Raw genomic sequence first — 20,144 nt, 5'->3', positions numbered from 1 at the left:
TTGAGTTCTATCCCTGATTCACAGATTTAGCAAGTTTGACTTATACTAGTCTTGAAAGTGAGCAAGTAAGAGTATTAGAAACTTTTTTATTGTGAACAAACACTGAACTAATTAAAACATGTAAAGTGGGAGGCTTCTACTGTTTAACTCCGATTTTGGCATGCTGCCTGTATCCTAGAGAGAAATTGAACGTTGGTGGTAGAGATATGGAGGGGCAGAGTTAAGAAATATTGAAGAGATGAAAAGTGTGAGCTTTGGACTCCCCTAAACCTGTATCTGAATACTGTCCCAACCATTTAGATAGCATGTGACGTTGGACAAAATGCTGCCCCTCTCTGCCCATTAATCTTGTCTGTATGGTGGGAGTAATATATATCACTGCAGTGAAGATGAGAGTGCAATTATTTTTCAAGCTTCCATTTGAAAGAGAGAACATGTAAGGAGGGGCAAAAAGAAGCATAACTTTACCTTTTTTCAAAGACACTTGGTTATTGAAGTCATTCCTTAAAGTAAAATACAAACTAGTTAGGGTTTGGGACCACTGAAGTAAATACCGTTTTTGCCTTAATGTAAGCCACAGTATCATTTTACTTAAAAAGGCTCAGTTTTAATTTGAGTTGCTTCTCTAAACCATAACTGGTTATCCTTTTGATTGAAGGCCCAATCTCTGGTCAGAAATCAACTTCAAATGATTATGTTTTTTAAGTGAGGAAATAAAATCTCTTTTGTGATAGTTACCATAGGAATGCAAATTAGTGAAAAGGATTGCTCATAAATAGTAGTAGCATAGAATTTACAGAGTTGCAGCTTAAAATGGATAAGAAGATTTTAAAGTTTGCATCCTGAATAAATATTTAACCGGTTATCTTTCCAGTAAGTACAAGGTGGACTGCGCATGCCTCAAAGAAAATCCAGAGTGCCCTGTTCTAAAACGTAGTTCTGAATCCACGGAAAACATCAATAGCGGTTATGAGACCAGAAGGAAAAAAGGAAAAAAAGAAAAGGATATTTCAAAAGAAAAAGATACACAAAATCAGAATATTACTCTGGATTGTGAAGGAACAACCAACAAAATGAAGAGCCCAGAAACTAAACAAAGAAAGCTTTCTCCCCTGAGACTATCAGTATCAAATAATCAGGTACTGAACTATGCTCTTCTGATTGTCAGCCGAAGTCAACAAAAGAAAATAACTTGTCATATTTTAACCTCTTTTTTGCTTTATGTAAAATGGTTTAAATTTTTTAAGTTAAACCTACTGTTATTTAATGAAGTACTTAGAAACATAAAACACAGGTTCTACTAGAATTTGTGCATTGTTAGTAAATAACTCAGCCAGCATATCCTTGCAGAATTGAATGCAAGATATTTCTATAACTGGGTAATTAAAAACTTCTTCCAGATGGTATTGTCCTTATGTTAATAAAATTCTTATTTAAAGTCTTAATTTCCTTTTTTAAATATTTGAGGCATAATTAATTCTATAAGGATGAGAGATAAGATTGTTCAGAGAAAATTCTCTTAACATGTATGGTAATTTGGAGGAATGAGTTTGCCCTCTGTGTCTGCTTTGCCCTCTACACAAATGAAAGTTAGGAGGGACCATTTAAATGTGAAAATTAAGTACAGTTTTACTCATCTCCAGTACCCCATCTTCCTTAATTTAACAATAGTTTAATCAATTTAATAATTTCCCTTAAGTTTCAAATTGAACAAACATTTATTGGGCACTTGGTGTTTGTAGGCACTGGGTCTCATGAAGTAATTTTGTATGTTCATGTTTTGGGAAGACTATAAACAGAAGGCTGTGCTACCATATTTGACCTTGTGGGCTCTATTGATAACACTGACTCAAACTTTAAAAAGCAAAACTATTTGCATAATTTTGAAAGTGTTGAATTAAAACCAGTTTTAAAATTCTGAAATGTATTTAAGTAGGCTTATAATTTTCCTACGTTGAATTTGTTAGTTGTGGTTGAAAGGCATTTATAATAGTGCAGTGTCCCTAGTTTGTAGATGGAATAGTAGTATCTATAAAGCAGTCATTTCCATCTTTCAGGAACCAGATTTTATTGATGATATAGAAGAAAAAACTCCCATTAGCAATGAAGTAGAAATGGAATCAGAGGAGCAGATTGCAGAAAGGAAAAGGAAGATGGTAAGTTGGGAAGCCAGCTGCTTCATGCTGTCACTTGCGCTTATGACAGCTGCTCTTCCCATAGTCATTGTCGCTGCCTTTAGGAGGCCTTTTACACTGTTGTTTGTTTCAAGTTAGCAAACAGGATGTGCCGCTGAGCATTTCTGTTTGGCTTTGTTGTTACCATTCAAGTAACTTGCACTAATCTTTTATATATTTACTGTGTGCTCATTAGACATTTTAGAATGTGACATTTAAGAAATTTTGAACATTTTTGAAGCTGAGAACTATCAATAAATTTTAATGCCAGAATCACTGTTCAAAATGTCTTTCATTAGCTAAATGTACCTTTCACTTCATAATTTAATGTAAAGCAAAAATGGAATTTTAAAGCTTATAATAGCACCAAATAAATGGCTTATGCAAAAAAAAAAAAAAAACAAAAAAAAACCCACTGTTTGGTAGCTACTATTTCTGTATCTCATACTGGTATCACAAGATTTTCATTAAAATACGTTTAGAATTTATATTCCTTGTTCCGCTTTTTATACATATATTTGCAAATAAATAATACAAGATATTTTCATAGAAGTCCATGGTAATTTGGCAGTGGATATAATATTTAGGCGAGTTAAGAAAGTTTTGTGATATAGTTTGCCCAAAGATTTGAAGATGATTTTACACACCAACTAATGATCTTACTATGGGTTTTCCCCACTCCCTTTTATTTTGTTTCATGTCTGTGATTTTCATGCTGAATTCCATGGAATTGCAGGTGTCATGTACTTAGGGAAGGGTAGGATCTTTGGAATTTGGTCATTGTAGGCCTACTTAATTTGTCTTTTTTATTGCCTGGATAGTCATTCCTCCAACATGGTTTTGTTGTTGATGTTCAGAATTGTGAAAGCAAAGCCCAACTTTTGCAGCCTGCAGGTTTCACAAACACTGCTGTGAGGGGACAGGGTAATGTTAGAGATCAGAGAGAAGAAAAACAACTAGGAGAAAATACTGGACGTGGTTGGTTATAAAGAAAGGAGGAGGGTTTTTTTCCTATACCTAAAGGAACTATCTTGAACCCTTTTCAAGATGTGGTTACATCTGAATTATCTGTACCTACCCAAATCACCTGTGGCCCTTTCTTGAGGAGATTTTCAGTATTGGCCTGTTCATTCCACAGTTGCCACAGCAGCATATTTGCGCTAATCTGCAAAACCAATTTGGAGTATCACTGGTTTTGGATGATGCATGTGTATGATAAGGAGGAACCTCTTTCATAAGTTAAGGGCTACAACAATCACTTTGAAAAATCATGAAATTTTTAAAAAACAGGTTATATGCCCTTAAAATAATTTTACTCAGGTTGCATTTTGTTTAAAAGTTTTTATGACTATGGGGCTACTTTTAAAATTTATCTATTAATGCTGAGAAAATCCATGAACTTTAGAACATCCTCATTTTCAGATCCCAGAAAATAGAAATACCCTTTTGCTGATCGAACTTTGGACAAACAAAAAGGCTTACTTGGGAATCCATTTTTGGTCAGGATTTTACCTGTTAGTATGCTATATTAATGTAGGCAAATGCTTTAAATTTTATATCCATTTTAGCATATTCATTTTAATATCTGCCTCTAAGGTAGCTGCTGTGCAGCTGGGTATTTTTCATACAAATAAAATGTGGAAAACTTGCAAAGTATTAGTGTTTAGAATTTGGTATTTTAAAGGGATATGAAATAAATATTTAAAAATCTTTGGCTCCTTGACCCTCAAAATCATTGCAATGTTATTTCTAATTGGTACATTTGCTTTGATATTTTAATTACAGAATTTTTGGGTATGGTCAAATAAGCAGAATGTAAAAGCACTGTTGGGATTCTTAAGCCAGTTGGCATGGTCTCTCCCCACCCCTTGCCACATACTGGTATTTTTGAGGACCAAAATATTTGGCTTTGAAAAGTTTAAATATTAATCAGCCTTTAGTGTCTGCCTTTTGTATTGGGTAGGTTAACAGTAGTAGTTAGAAACATTAAGGTCAGCTCCTGAGAAACTGACTGAAATTTCCTCCTGTGAGAGGAAAGACTTTAAATCATTATTGGGTACTAGTTCTCTTGTAGATTTACAAGATTGGGATACAAAAGGAGTTAGTCCTACTCTCCTCCCAGATAAATACCATGTAATGTCCAAATTCAAATATACTTTAGCCTATCCTTTTGTAGTATAGCTTGAGCCATATGAAATTGTTGATTTGACAGTGTTTACCTACACAAATGGAAGTTTCATACATGACCTAATATTTAGCATTTTGCTCAGTCTCCAAAAATTGCACTGGTGGAAGTATGTATTTTGGTTGCTTGTCTTTTTTTTTTTTTTTTTTTTTTTTTGGTAAGAATGGAAGACCAATGTCTCTGCCTTTCAGGGCATTTATAGAAACTATTATGGTGCAGCAAGAAATGTGGTAAAGGAGCTATAAATATGGTAGGTAACTTACAGCTGTGGTTGGAGGTAGGGTCAAAGACCATTTCATGAAGTAGGTACTATTTAGGATGGACCTTAGGGGTGGGGTTTAAACAAGTACAGATTACCTTGTAACTAAATTGTATGGAGTACAATGTATGGAGTTACATGGAGTACAGAAATAGCCCTCCAGGGGAAAGAGCCTGGAGGTAATTATAAAAGTGATAAATCATATTTGGCTGGGATTATATAGGTGGTTTTTTGGGGTGGGGGAACAGGGAGATAAGTTTGGTTGATAGCAGATCACATTAAGTGTTGAATGATAAAGATTTCATGGAAGAATGTTTATTCAAATTACTATGTGGCCAGATAGAAAGCTATTCTTTTATTAAAAAATTTCTTTTTCCCTCTATTATTTTTCCCCCTTAGAAAGTTGTTACCTACTTACGAAAGCACACCTGTGTCTAAATGGTATAGAACTGAATAAATAGATGGTTTCCTTTTAGCTAGTAAGAGATACCTCTTTGGCGGTGGTTGGAACTGACTTTAGAGAATCTTAAAATCAACCCCATTAAGCTATGGCAGTTGAAATGCAAGTAGGCTGTTTATACTCACCTGATTCCAAAACCAGGGCACTACTGAGTGGATTCCCCCAGATGCACGGGAGGTGAAGTAAGGGGAGGTGAGGTGGCCATATAACCTTGTCAGAGGTAAAGAAAGTATGCAGAAAGGGGTTAGATTTTGGGAAGCTCATCGTATTTTGTTGAACTAACATGTGATCAATTAAAGTATAAAGCTTTTGAAAATTTTAAATAAACATGAGGCTTGCCCCACCCAGTGTATAATGACATGAAAAGACCCTCCTGAAGTATCTGCTGATACTAAGAATTGAAGATCACTAGAATATAAACTACATAAGGGTGAGAATTTATAATTTTATAAATTGTTACAGCCCCCAGTTCCTGTGGAAAAAAATTCCAGGTGTTTATAAAGTACATAAATGAGCCTACTAAATATTTGTGGCAGCCATTTAAGTAGAGATATAGGTAGGCCCATGAATGTGAATTAAGTGAAGCTTCCTTATAGCCCAGGTAGTGCCCTGGAGGCCTTGCCAGGATGCAGGATTCGCCATAATTTTCTTATCCCTCATCCTTCACATCAGAAATTATTCCACAGAACACTAATATGTTTTGTGGGGTAGGGGGCGGGGGAAGCTCTGGGGCCAGTTGAGTTTAGTAAACAGTGCTTTAGATCCCCAACTTTGAGTTCTTCAGTATATACGTGGTGGTGTGTTTAAAAATTTGAAAAATTCTGTTTATGAAGGCATTTTGTAAACTTTGACACCCTTCCAACTTGTTTGTGGTGATACCTTTGACATCCCACAGATTTTTATCTGATGGAACAAGCATCCTGTGGGAAAACACTACTGTTAATTCCTCTAGGAAGTAACTTGACTTAGAAGATAGCTTTAGAAAATGGCGAGGAAATTTTAATAGTAAGATATCAGGATAAATGCCTTACCAGGAAAGCCATCTGATGACATGTGAAATACATCCCCCATCTCACTTTTCTCTCCTTATAACATGATTAAGTTGATGTCGGTTACCAATTCTGATTTTCTTAGGTCCCATGTTCTCATCACAGAGTTTAGGAATTGTGTTTCTAAAGACGAGTAACTAATGACATTATGGTATTGAACAGCAAATGGGAACCCATTTATTTTTATTGGGGTTCTATTCAAACAAAATGAGGATATTCAGCTTTAGCTGCTTTGTAATAAATTCAAGATTTCCCAAATCTCATTTAAATACTTCACTCATGCTTTCATATAACAGTGACATATGCTTTATATAATGTATATACAGTTCTTATTCATTTAACAAAAATGAGTGTTTGCTATACACTGAGCACCATTGAAAGTACTGGGTGAAAAAGAAGGCAAGGTTCTGGAGAAGCTTTCATGGAACACAGGTGCATAGAATAAGAAACAAATATCAAAGAGGAAACAATACTGTGCAGAGAAACTGAATCATTGTGTGGTAGAGAAGAAATGGGGGTACTCCACAAGCCATACTGACTATTTGCAATTATTTTATTGGTAATCAATAATCTTAACCATTTTTTAAAAGATTAATAAATTAATCTCTAAGTCTTGTTCGAGAGGATAAGCAAAGTCATTTGAGTAAGGAATCCCTTTTACTTTGTTTCAAGGCTATGGGTGGGGTAATTTAGCAGACTGGCCCTCCTGGTTCCCTTTCCTTTAAAAGGCAAGTTTTTTAAGAAGAACCACTTCTTATCTGTTAGCAAGGGAAAAAAGGAAACCTTGAGTCTCTAGATGTCTTCATTTTGTTTCCTTCTCAATTCTTTAACTCTACTACTAAGCACATTTCCCTTTAAAGCTAGTGTGGGGCACAGTTCATCAGCTTATTTTCACTCAGTTAAAAAGTACCAGTTATTGCTAATTGGGATGAATTATAACAATTTACTCAGTGGGGTTTATTTTTTCAGTTGCAATATTGTATCAAACTTTAAGCCATGTTCTTTAGTATGTACCCCTACAACTATATTGGACTTTACCTTTTCCGCATTTGTTGAATAGGAGTCTTAAACAAGTTCTCTATAGTCTCTTCCAAGCATATCAAGTTAGAGGATTTCAAGTCAGGTTTGTGCTCCAGTGTTTACATACGGAAGCACAAAATTAGAATAAAAATTTTCAAAATACCCACTCCTCAAGTGATAAAATGCTTTTAAGGGATAGTAAGCAGACTTTATTCTGCTTACAGGAATTACAGCACTCTATATTTGCTGCTGTAAAACCATAAACTAAGATACAGGTCATAAAAGCAATCTGTTGATCTCATCAGAGAGCCTTCATAGTTTCAGCTTAGCTCCCAATACTCCAGCGTTAACAGTGTGTCAGTTTCATTCCTGAAAGGCAAACCTGTTTAACTGTAATTCTGGATCAGCGTCAATAATTGCCCAGCTCACAGATAATACAGTGATCCTGAGGTCTGCTCATGGGCTTGGAATGAGTCCTGGTTATAGAACATGTCTTATGTGACAAGTATAATCTCAACTACATCAAGCACAGATGTTAGGGTCTGCTGAGGTTAATTAGGACTCCTAATTTCACTGATCCCCTACACAGGCTGTCACTACCCTAAGCCATATATAAAACTGGTTATTTTTCAGGTAGGTCTGTAAAATTGATGCTAAGTTTTCAGTCATTAACTAGATACTATACGTATGGTTATGTGTCAAAGAATGTATTGGATGCATTGGTGAAAATGCTGAATGACCTGGGAACCTTCAGGAATTTAAAATAAAATTAGATCAGTGTGCTAATGATTTTTTTCATGTAGAAAATCAAAGGCATGCTTACATTTCCAACATTTGTGTGTTTTTAAGATGAAGTTGGGTTAAAGGTATTAGGATATCTCTTTAGTGCTTTGGCTGACAGTTGTAGTAAATGTGAGAGGAGTTATGCTTTATTTTGCTTATGTAGTGTCACTGGTGGTTAAATGGAGAGAGTAAATTAGGAACCAGGAACCTTGGATAAGAATTATGGCTCTGCCTTTGAGTGAGTCACTTAATACACATGGGCTTTGGTTTCTTCAGCACAGGACTAGACTTTTTTTTTCCCCTAAGATCTTGACTAGCTCAAAAAGATGGAGTCATCTCTAAAGGATTTTCCTTTAGAAAAATTTTTAAATGAATGAGTTTGGTCCTTGTATCAATCTCTGACTCTCATTCTGACCATCTAAAACCAGTGAATACTGGACTGTGTCAAACTTATTTTGTCATAAATTCATATTACCTTAAATACTGGTAAGTTTTTTACACATAAAATCATTCTTGCCAAGTTTGTTTCTTCTGGAAAAATGTACTTTTCTCAGATCTATTTTAAAATTTTTTGAAGAGACAAAATAACCACAGTAATTAGCTCCTTCTCCTCTCTCCACACCCGGTCCCCTGTTCAACAGGTGAAGCAGTTATGAAAATTATCATTTTTTATTTATTTTTGAGAGAAAGAGAACATGAGCGGTGGAGGGGCAGAGAGAGAGGAGGACAGAGGAGGATCAGAAGAAGGCTCTGTGCTGACAGCAGCAAGCCTGATGTGGGGCATGAACCCACGAACCACGAGATAATGACCTGAACTGAAGCTGGACTGAGCCACCCAGGTGCCCCCCAAATTATTTTCTAATCACTCCAGATTTCTAAATTTAGGATTTTAGAAAAGCCCTAATATAGAGACAGGGTTTTAATTGAGAGCCATAAGATGCAAGGAGGTTGAGTAAAGTGATTAAAAGACCAGAGATAGAAATTAACTAAGGAAAGAACTCAGCTTTAAAACTTCCAGTTCCAGTGAAAAGACTATTTTCACCTCTGCCGTTTATTTTAGTGCCAGAGCAAGAGAAGGAAGATGCAGACATGTAACAAGCAATCTTACCTCCGTGGACCTCAGTTTTCTTACCTGTAATATAAAGAGACTGAGGATAACTTGTTTTGAAGACTGATTAATTAGAAAGTCACTATTGTCAGAGTAGTTCTGTTGACAGATGATTTTTGTCCCCTTATTGAGTGTAAAAAATGAAAAAAAAAATACAGGCAAGAGTAGTAAGCCAAAGTTTCCAGAGTATAGGTGTCTTAATGCTTGAAACTGCTAGTAATTACTGGAACTAAAACTCCCAAGTTGGAGAAGACTATGCATGCATCCCGACCTTGAGTTTCGAACCCTTCTCCCCCATGTCACTGACACAAGAGGAAAGCCAAACGGATCTGAGACTCAGGACTTGGTTCTTTTCATTTGGAGAACTGGACAGGTGATGAAAGTGCTTCTTCCTGTTTCTGGTTGAAAACTGAAGCATTTGCCAGGCCCACAGGCCAAGGCTCTGGGTCTTGCTTTTAATATTTTCTCTCCAAAGAGAACTGAAGATCAGAGGAACTCTTGTTGTTCCAGTCCCTGCCTTGAACTGTCAGCGGAAGACAGGTCAGAGGAAGAAGGATGCCTTAGAAGAATTGTAATTGAGGGCAAGAAAGCTAAAATACAAATAATAATCGACACCTAGGGGATGCCCACCATTTTCCAAGTGCTGTTGGCAAGCTGCACAGATACCTTCTATTTGAACTCAGTAACGTTTCAGTGAAGTGTAATTATTATTACATTTTGTAAAAAGCTCAAAAAGGTTAACTAGGTTGTGAAGTTGCCTAGGGTCACAAAGATAGCAAATGACTGGTAGAATCATAATTTGAACCCAGCACTTCAGCCTGTAATATCCTGGTACCACAATGTCAATAATATATTCGCTCCCTAAGTTTCTATGAATGTAATCTTTTCAACATTTGTTAACGTAGGAACTTTTCGAATCTTATTTGAAAAAATGACTAACTTCCTATAAAGAAAGAGATTTTCAGTTTGGTAGAGCAAGGTAGTTTTTGATGCTTTTGTTGTTGTTGTTGTTGTTGTTGTTGTTGTTTTGCTTTATCTGTATCGTGAACAGTGATCCAACAAGTATTCATTCCTTTCATGAAATATATTTGTAATGACAGGGTTTCTGGAGAGGTTTTGGACTCTGAGGTTCTCCAGTGTATATGTTCCCTCTCACTCCCCAAGTATCATCAATAGGAGGTTTTGCTAACAACATCCCAGAATTTATTTTTTACATTTGCCATGAACATTTGCAATTCTGAATTGTACTTCAGAGCAATGACATTTATTATGCCACTTGAAATTTAAATTTTGTAGACAAGAGAAGAAAGGAAAATGGAAGCAATTCTGCAAGCTTTTGCCAGACTTGAAAAAAGGGAGAAAAGAAGAGAACAAGCTTTGGAAAGAATCAGCACAGCCAAAACCGAAGTTAAAACAGAGTGTAAAGACGCGCAGGCTGTCAGTGACGCCGAAGCTACTCAGGTTTAGTTTTGTTTTCACCCCTTAAGCACTTTCCAGTGAGACTGTCACACCTGGTTTAGTTGCATCTGTAAGGAATTCTGTCTAATGCTGCTCAGTGGCATTTTTCAAATGCTAGGAGATTTTAGACTTGAGATACAAGATCCTATTTGCTTTGTTTTTCAATAAGAAAATGTAAATGTAGTATATATCAGAATTCAGAAAAATATTTAAGGAAATTAGCTCCTGAAATGAATTAATGCTTTTAGATTTCAGCTTCTCACTTACATAAACACAGTATCAAAAGTTCCACTCTGTTGTATTTTGAATTAGGAACAAGCAAAAGAAGAAACTGCTAGCAAGCCTGCCCCTGCCAAAGTGAATAGGACGAAACAGAGAAAAAGCTTTTCTCGGAGCAGGACTCACATTGGGCAGCAGCGGCGCAGACACAGAACTGTCAGCATGTGCTCAGATATCCAGCCGTCTTCTCCTGATCTAGAAGTTACTTCACAACAAAATGATATTGAAAATACTGTACTTGCAATAGAACCAGAAACTGAAACTGCACTAGCAGAAATAATTACTGAAACTGAAGTTCCAGCACTTAATAAATGTCCTACAAAGTACCCTAAAACAAAGAAGGTATGATTCTTAATGAATGTAGGAACTGTTTTTAAAAACAGTGTCTTATGATGTGAAATAGATTTGTGTTTTTAAGATACACTCTGTAAAACCTCATTAGGAAACAGAGTAACAGGCGTAGTTTTTACACCTAGCAAAGTTTTATTGTGTTTTTTTAATTTTTTTTTTTTAATGTTTATTTATTTTTGAGACAGAGACAGAGCATGAACAGGGGAGGGGCAGAGAGAAAGGGAGACACAGAATCGGAAGCAGGCTCCAGGCTCTGAGCTGTCGGCACAGAGCCCGACGCGGGGCTCGAACTCACGGACCGTGAGATCATGACCTGAGCCGAAGTCGGACGCTTAACTGATTGAGCCACCCAGGCGCCCCTATTTTTTTTTTTTTTAATTTATTTATTATGAGAGAGACAGTGCAAGCGGGGGAGGGGCAAAGAGAGCTGGAGAGAGAGAATCCTAAGCAGGCTCTGCACTCTTAGTGCAGAGCCTGATGCAGGGCTCAGACTCACAAAACCATGAGATCATGACCTGAGCCAAAACCAAGAGTGGGACACATAACTGAGTAAGCCACCTGGGCAGCCCCACCTGACAAATTTTTTTAAACCAAGAATGAGAATCACAGAACTATAAAAATCAGTTAATAAAAATGCTTGCGTTATTGTTAATAAAGACAGTTATAATATTCAGTATATCAAGAAGACCTTTTCGTATTGTAAATCATAATGCAGTGATTTTAAGAATTTATCAAAATTGCTATTTTTGCATGCCCTATGTACTAAGTTTACACTTCTCAGAAACAACTGGTTTTACATGTTATCCTTTATTTTTTTGTATTTCTTACAAATTTCACAGTATAGGTAAATAATAAAAATTAAATGTGAAGGAATTACTGATTGCCGTAAGGGAAGGGCAGGTTTAGATCAATTTGTTCATCTTTGAAAAACTGTCAGATTGAATGAGGCAATTATGAAACTATTCATCAAGGTAAATCAACCTGAACTTTACAGCTCAGAAATAACATCCATATGAAGCCCCCATCCCCAGTGTAGAGTATGGTAGATTGGAGCAGAGATACCAAAGTGGTAATCCTTAGACTCTTTGGGGAGGGGTTAGATCATAAATAGTAATTCTTGCACACTTTTGTAACAAAATATTTTGAGACTTAATTTATCTTGTCTTTGTTTTTACCAAGTTCAGCACAGTTTGTAGGTAGTGTGAGGCCAGGAGAAATATATCAGTAAACAACCAGGATGAGCCCAGGAATGTACTTTCACAGTGAATCAGAGGGTTAGTTAGAGATAAGATCTAAATACAGTTCTAATTGGAAGTCTGTACTCTTCCTTACAGCCCCTCAGATCTTGAACAAGCCAACACTTGCCTTATTAATGAGCAGTTAAATGTATGCTAATTATACTGGAATTAAAAAAACAAAACCAAACAATTAAGTTATTCTTGCCCACTTTGGAAGGACAAAAAATAACTGCACCTTTTCTTTGTAATTTGGATTAGTGAAAAGAAAAACTCATGGTTAAAAGAGAAGATACAAATAGGACATAATTCCTGCCTTTTAATTTTAAAGTGACTAAATTATTGTGGTGTTATCAATTTACTTAAATTCCTGACCTGAGATGTAGACTCTTATATCGTATTTGATTCTCTAAAAAAGCCTCTCTTGCCACAGGTTTTGTTGATGGTATTCCCTTATTTAAAAAAATTTTTTTAGCATTTATTATTTTGGAGAGAGAGTGGGAGTGGGAGAGGGGCAGAGAGAGGGAAACACAGAATCTGAAGCAGGCTCTAGGCTCTGAGCTGTCAGCACAGAGCCCAGTGTGGTGCCCAAGCTTGCAAACCACGTAATCATGACCTGAGCCTAAGTCTGATGCTTAACCGATTGAGCCACCCACCAGGTGCCCCTTCCCTTCTTTTAAACAGTATACTGTTTGAGTACCGAATTATCATGATTTCTCCTAATGTAAAGGCCTCATTCAATTTAATAATACATAGTACTTATTCTGTGCCAGATACTGTTTGAAGAACTTTATGTTACTTAGCTCTTTTAATCCTTGCAATAACCCTGTTTGTAGAGCTAGTTTCTATTTTGACCCTTCTTTGACAGATAAGGATTGAGATGTGGAAAGATTGCATAACTTGACCTATGGAAAGGTCACAGTGTAAGTGGCAAAGCCAGGATGCATAATCCAGGCATCTGGGTGCAGATTCCATGTGCTTTTCTGGTTTTTGTTCTGGACATAACCAATTGTATAGACACTGAGAAAAAAAAAGATACTAGAATGCTTATAATGATTATCTCTGGAAGACAGGATGTGGGTAGATCATTCTTTTAATGTGTGTTTATCTGCATGTGTAAGAATGTATTAACTACTTTTAGTACTTTTTTTTTTAACAAATTACACTTCCAGTAAAAATAAAAAGGATACATTTGATACCCACATAGAAAAGATCAGTGCCCACACAGCAGACAAAATGTGCTTGTGCTGATAAATGTAATCCTTATTTCCATGCCCATTACAATCAAACTTTATTAAATAACTAAAACTAGCCTACAAGAAAAGTGAGTAATCGTTATACTTTAGGGATCAGGCATATTCATGTTACCAGTAAAGTCTGAACTGCATGCACTGTCAATTAAAAAAATCAACAGAATTTTAAAAAGGATTGTGTAAAATTTTAAATATTGATTGTCAATGCCAACACCCCCCTCCCTTTTTTTTTTTAATGTATATACACTGGTCTCATCATCTCCTAGGGATTCTGATAGTCAATCAGGGTAGAAAAGCACTGCATAAAATCAGATTTTTCTAACAAACAGGTCATAGAAGCAGTAGCAAATCTAAATTTAGTGTTTTTGTGTGTTTATAAGATGGTACTGAATCTCTTAGACTTGACTCTTTTACAGAAGGTACCATTATGTGATTTCTTCCTGCAAAGTACTATTGTATAAAAAATTTTAGGAGTAAGAGGAGGTACCCAAGGAAATGTAGAATGATGGATTGATTTTTTAGACATATGAATGATTTAAATATTTCATTTTGGGTAATATGTTTTCAGATTTGGGGTCAGAGTGTTCTATAGGAGCATCTGTATAACTGTAATTACATGTAGAATGATCCGGATTTCTCTTTTCTCTAGCACTTGGTCAGTGAATGGTTAAGTGAGAAGAATGAGAAGACTGGAAAACCTTCTGACAGCCTTTCAGAAAGGCCTCTGCGCATAACTACAGATCCTGAAGTGTTAGCCACACAGCTCAATTCTTTACCCGGCCTCACTTACAGCCCCCACGTATACTCTACTCCTAAGCACTATATCAGATTTACTTCACCATTCCTTTCAGAAAAAAGGAGAAGAAAAGAACCTAGTGAAAACATTTCTGGCTCATGCAAGAAGGTAAACTGTTCTTTGGCTATATAAATCTAGGATGAGCCAAGGCCAGTCTCCTTCCTTGCTATCATTCCTGGCAGTGAAATGCTTTTAGCATCAGCTTTACATTTACAGGCTGTATAAACAGCTACAAACTGACTTCTGTTCATTTATTATTTATTTCAGCGATGGTTGAAACAAGCTTTAGAAGAGGAAAACTCAGCAATTTTACATAGATTTAATTCACCCTGTCAAGAAAGATCCAGAAGTCCTACAGTCAATGGTGAAAGTAAAAGTCCACTGCTATTAAATGATAGCTGTTCTCTTCCAGGTAGAATTTCTTTTCAGTACTGTTTTAGTGTGAAGAATGTGGCAGGATGTAAATGGTTTTTACAGCAAACATATTCTAGTTATTATGTACTTTATAAAAGCAGCATTTTTTTTGAGAGAGAGCGAGTAAGCATGTGCAGGCAGGGGGGGACAGAGGGAGGGGGGGAAATCCCAAGCAGGCTCCATGTTACAACCCTGAGACCATGACCTGAGCCAAAAGCAAGAGTCAGACGCTTAACTGACTGAGCCACCCAGGGGCCCCAAGAAGCATATTGTTAACTTTTTTCTGTCCTCTAACCTTTTAGATGAAGATAAACATGAAAACCTTCATTTGTAGTACTATGTATGTTGGGGTTTAGGGGTGAAGTTACGGGCTGCTTCTCAGATTCAATAGAACTCTTAGAATAAATCGATTAAATTAACATCTGTACTTGTAAGACTTCTTAGAAACTCCTAGGCCTGTAAGTCATTTGGCAAGATAATGCATGTTGTAATAGTAAAATTAACGCAGGGAGGGGTGGGGAGAGATTGCTTCATGTTAGTAGTATCTTCAAAAACCCTGAAATTTAGTTTGGGGGTGAAAGTCATCATAATTACTATTGTTGATGTTTTGATCTTTCCCAGAATATATTACAGATTGTAGCACATACCAGCAATATAATGTCTGTGAATTATTATTGCATCAACAGATTTAACTACACCACTAAAAAAACGAAGACTTTATCAGTTGCTAGATTCTGCTTACTCAGAAACCTCCACACCTACTCCCTCACCATATGCTACACCAACCCACACAGATATTACTCCCACGGACCCATCATTTGCCACTCCTCCACGGATAAAATCAGATGATGAAGCTTGTAGAAATGGTTATAAGCCCATATATTCGCCAGTTACCCCAGTAACTCCTGGCACACCAGGAAATACCATGCACTTTGAGGTGAGAAATTTAAATGGGGGGGGGGGGGGAACCCCTGTGGGATTGGTATTTAATAGCAACCCCCAGTGTATTGAGAGTAGAAAAAAAGTTTTTAACAAACCAAATATGCAGATTTGGAACATTCACTTATGTGAATTTAAACTTTTACATTTTTATTAAAATGAGCATAATGTTCATCTTATTTTGATACTCAGCATCAGACTGAATGGCTGTGTATATCAAATTGAGGCAGGTATCTTATGTGGGGAATAGAAATAAAACAAAAGAAAGTTTAAAACCAAAGTCTGTGTAATAGTTTGTTCTCATTTCTATAAATATCATGGATTTAATTTTTATATTTTAACTTTCAATTCTTTCTTTTATATAGAATATTTCTTCCCCAGAAAGTTCTCCAGAAATTAAGAGACGCACTTATAATCAAGAGGTAAGGAGTTATTCAATAAGGTTATTGACATTAGTGACCTTTGCCTATTATTATTTTGTTTAAATTATGAGATTTTAAAATAAGTAGTCTCAAGGTGTGCTTATTTGTGTAATTTTTTTTGTTTTAATTCTGTAAACAGGGATATGACAGATCTTCGACCATGTTAACACTGGGGCCTTTTAGAAATTCTAATTTAACTGACCTGGGTCTGCAAGAAATAAAGACTATCGGTTATACCAGCCCCAGGAGTAGGACTGAGGTCAATAGGCAGTGCCCTGGAGAAAAGGATTCTGTGTCAGACCTTCAACTGGGACTCGATTCAATCGAGCAGACTGCCTTACTTAAAACCATGGAACCACCTACACATGACAGGACTGATCCTACCAGCCAACTGGAATCTACTCACTCTGGACGGGGCACAATGTATTCTTCCTGGGTAAAGAGTCCTGACAGAACAGGAGTTAACTTCTCTGTAAACTCTAACTTGAGGGACCTGACACCCTCACATCAGTTGGAGGTTGGAGGAGGCTTCCGAATAAGTGAGTCAAAGTGCCTGATGCAGGATGATACTAGAGGCATATTTATGGAAACACCTGTGTTTTGTACTTCAGAAGATGGGCTTGTTTCTGGTTTCGGACGGACTGTTAATGACAATTTGATCGACGGAAGTTGCACACCCCAGAATCCACCACAAAAGAAAAAGGTTACAAATTTAACGATTTTAGTCCTTTTAATAGTGTCTTTTTCATACTACTTCTGAGGGTTATTATAGTTATGGGAGGCATTCATACTTAGTTATTCAAGTTAAAGTTTTGATGTGTACATTTTAAACCTTTTCTAAATGCTCAATTAGAATATGTTTACAGACAAGTAAAACATTCTAGTGAACTGTGGGACATTCTTTAAGCATGGTTTCAGAGATTGAAACCTCTAGATGATTTATTTCACTGAAAGAATAACCACTTCCCAGCCAGAGAAGCAGAGTTGAATAATATTTGTGCTATTATCCTTATTTTACATGTTAGCAGGCAGCCCTGCTTCTTTCCTAATCCATAATATCGACAGTATTTAGACCACGGATATGAATATTTGGAAAGTATTCTATAGATACTACTTGAAGTTCCCTGATTTACCACCATTTGGTTGGCAGACATACTGAGACTGTTAGAATGCCTTATCTCAGAGGAATGGGATGGACTACAACACGTATTTTCTTTGTTAATAGGCTTATTGCTTTGCAAGTCAAAAGAATTTTAGTGATGTGTGCTTTTAATTTTTATAACAGAGTCCAGTTGGCAACTTTGTGGGAAGCAATGTAGTATAGTGGAAAGAGCACGGGCTTTCAAGTAAGACCTAGGTTCGAATCCCGGCTCCAACACTCACCAGCTGTGTGACCTTGAGTGAGTGAGTTACTCAATTTCCTCATCTGTAAAATGGGGATGATAATATACCTATTTCATAGGGTTGTTGTGAGGATTAAATGAGATAATGTATGTAAATCATCTAAATACAATGCCTGGCAATATAATAGCCATTGGTAATTGTTAATTATTATTATTTGTTCAAAAATTATTTTACATAATTTTCCTAATGTAAATACAGTAATTCTCTTTAGAAAAAAAGAATAGATTGATTCTGACATATAAAACAAGAAAAAAAGATTTGCTTTTCCTTTTCTTGCTTCAGGTCTCCCTGCTAGAATACCGTAAAAGACAGCGTGAAGCTAGGAAAAGTGGCTCCAAGGCAGACCACTTTCCCCTGGTTAGTGTGTCCCCTCATGCAAGTGGCAACTCGAGCAGCAGCGGTGACAGCTGTGGCGGCAGGACCGAGAGCAGGGAGCAGGCAGAGAGCACCACGGGCCTGCCGTTACCGGCGCCGCCTACGGTTTACAGCGCTGCTTCAGAAGACACCAGCAATAACTGTCCCGTTAAGGAAGCTTCCGCCAGCGAGAAGAATGAACCAGAAGTTCAGTGGTAAGCCTGTTTCAAAAAACCTAACTGGGAACTTTAGAACTCTGGGTAGTATGCATGCATATGTAATTAAAGCAGTCGGTGTTCTTTATCCTCCAGTCAGGACCCCTTACATAGCTGGTTTTGAACGCGGCCGTGTTTGTAAAGACCTGAAGTCTGCTGTTCTGAAAAGCACACGCTTTTGTTAAGGAACTCTCTTCCTGTCTGTCGTCGTTCCCCCAGTGCTGAGGAGATAGACGTCTGTGGTCCTACTTCAGAGAGATCCTTTTTGCTGATAGGCTTTTAAACCAGCTATGCATCTGCCTGTTAAGGGTCCACTGTGCTTCCTCTTTGATAATTTTCACGTTTTTCGTACAAATACTCGTCTCCAAAGAACTTGTATCATAGTCAACATCCTGCAGTTTCCTTATACGCCCTTGTTACCAGTTACAGAGAAGAAGAACCAACTTTAGTACTTCTTCAGTAGGAATAGAGGCCAGATATAGGTGGGTCTTGGCAAAGGGCAGAAGGGCTCATTCACGTTGTTCCTTGGTCCCCTTACCCCCAAGAGCTTCCTGCTGTCAGACACAGGGTAATTTATAAAGGGTATGGGTCCCTGCAGTGACATTCTGGATGCTGATATGTCACCCTTCAACCCCCTGCTCCCTTCCACCAAGGAGTTGCCTTAAGACAAAGGAATGGAGTCTGACTGAGCTCTTTAAATATATGAGGATAAAGAAAAGACAGGCTGTTTTCAAAGCTTTACACCTAAGTATTCTCCCAGCAGAGCAAAAGCCTTGGTCTGAGAGGACATGTTGACCATCCAGGACAAAGAATAATCTAGCTGGCAGTACCTTCCTTGAATTGACGGTATGATTTTATGTTCAAGGACCGCTTCAACCTCAGTGGAGCAGGTGAGAGAAAGGAGTTACCAGCGAGCGCTACTCCTCAGCGATCACCGAAAAGACAGAGATAGTGGTAAGTGAGCCTGTGCCTCTGCCCAAAAGTGGAGCCAGCTGACCACAATGTACCCTCGTTCTTTGCGGTTCTAATGTTGTCTTTGGGTCTGCTTCACCTCCAGGGGCAGAGTCGCCATGTGTCCCATGCTCACCGGGTCATGTTCCGTCTTCACCTCCATCTCATTCAAATCACATTCCCCAGTTGCAGCCCCAGGGCCCAGTCCCTCCTTTCAGTGAACTTATGGAAGGTCAGTAAGCAGAGGACCCATCATGATTATTGTTTTAAGAACCTTTTTAAATCAGAAGGGAGAGTGCCTTTATAAAAAGTTGGTTTGAATAGAATTGACATTGCTTTGTACAAAGTGTTAGTTGCAAGACAATACTGTCGCGCAATCTTACGTTTACTATATAGGTTTCTTCTGCTTTACAGATCCTGACCCTGAAAATCCAGAATCCGTGACTACAAATGAATGTCCATCCCCAGACACTTCTCAAAATACTTGTAAAAGCCCTTCAAAAATGAGCAAGGTAATAAAATTGACCTTTGAACAAGGCTGTTCAGAAAAGTGGATGGTAATATGCATACGGAGATTTTTCTGCTGTATCAAGTATCCGGTTGTCATTTTTGGATACTTTTTGACCAAATGGTCTAGTGTGCTCACTGTGCTTCAGTAATTTACATTTTCTCCTAGAATTCCACCTCCATACCCCAGGAAATTCAGTCTTTTCGTAGAATATCTGACCACTCAGTGAATGCTCAAAAAACAAAAGGTCAGGTGACACTCATTGAAAAGAAATGCTGTTACCACCCTGAATCATGACATGGGGGGGGTGGTCTGACGTGGCAGTATCTTTGGAAACTAAAGATGAGGGATAGGAGATTGATTTTCTTTTTCCTCATACGTGACATCATACATATTTAAAACAGTTTGGGTTTATCATTAGGGTGTAGGAATTTCAGTTTATGGAATTGAAGGTTATCAGAAATCTTTCAAAATAAGCCTCAAAAGCAGGTTTCATCGCTTAAGAAAAAAAGGCAAATTAAATGTAA

At 37.3% G+C, this 20,144-nt stretch overlaps 2 protein-coding genes across 8 annotated transcripts in view; one reads left to right on the top strand and one right to left on the bottom strand.

The window, feature by feature from the left end:
• The window catches only part of SRPK2 (SRSF protein kinase 2), a 393,623-nt gene that overhangs the window by 112,958 nt on the left and 260,521 nt on the right, over positions 1-20,144 (bottom strand). The window contains exon 18 of one of the 2 annotated variants that reach the window (XR_009610358.2): positions 4,476-5,288. The exons of the other annotated variant lie outside the window; for it this stretch is intronic. The gene's annotated coding sequence lies outside the window, so the exon portion shown is untranslated. Of the gene's footprint in view, positions 1-4,475; positions 5,289-20,144 lie in introns of those variants that run through there. 2 annotated transcript variants of the gene reach the window in all.
• KMT2E (lysine methyltransferase 2E (inactive)) overlaps positions 1-20,144 on the top strand; it is a 100,755-nt gene that overhangs the window by 78,099 nt on the left and 2,512 nt on the right. For 4 of the 6 annotated variants that reach the window (XM_060633786.2, XM_078442548.1, XM_078442549.2 and 1 more), the window contains 13 exons: positions 875-1,139; positions 2,058-2,156; positions 10,335-10,499; positions 10,809-11,117; positions 14,264-14,518; positions 14,678-14,822; positions 15,511-15,761; positions 16,129-16,185; positions 16,325-16,888; positions 17,872-18,158; positions 19,024-19,112; positions 19,216-19,341; positions 19,524-19,621. In XM_060633786.2, coding sequence (XP_060489769.2) covers positions 875-1,139; positions 2,058-2,156; positions 10,335-10,499; positions 10,809-11,117; positions 14,264-14,518; positions 14,678-14,822; positions 15,511-15,761; positions 16,129-16,185; positions 16,325-16,888; positions 17,872-18,158; positions 19,024-19,112; positions 19,216-19,341; positions 19,524-19,621 — 2,710 coding nt within the window. Of the gene's footprint in view, positions 1-874; positions 1,140-2,057; positions 2,157-10,334; positions 10,500-10,808; positions 11,118-14,263; positions 14,519-14,677; positions 14,823-15,510; positions 15,762-16,128; positions 16,186-16,324; positions 16,889-17,470; positions 17,525-17,871; positions 18,159-19,023; positions 19,113-19,215; positions 19,342-19,523; positions 19,622-20,144 lie in introns of those variants that run through there. The other 2 variants (XM_078442550.1, XM_081795024.1) reach the window with 2 other exon arrangements.

The sequence above is a fragment of the Panthera onca genome, chromosome A2 (genome assembly GCF_046562875.1).
Source record: "Panthera onca isolate mPanOnc1 chromosome A2, mPanOnc1 haplotype 2, whole genome shotgun sequence".
NCBI lineage: Eukaryota > Metazoa > Chordata > Mammalia > Carnivora > Felidae > Panthera > Panthera onca.
This window is presented reverse-complemented; position numbering and strand designations above follow the sequence as displayed.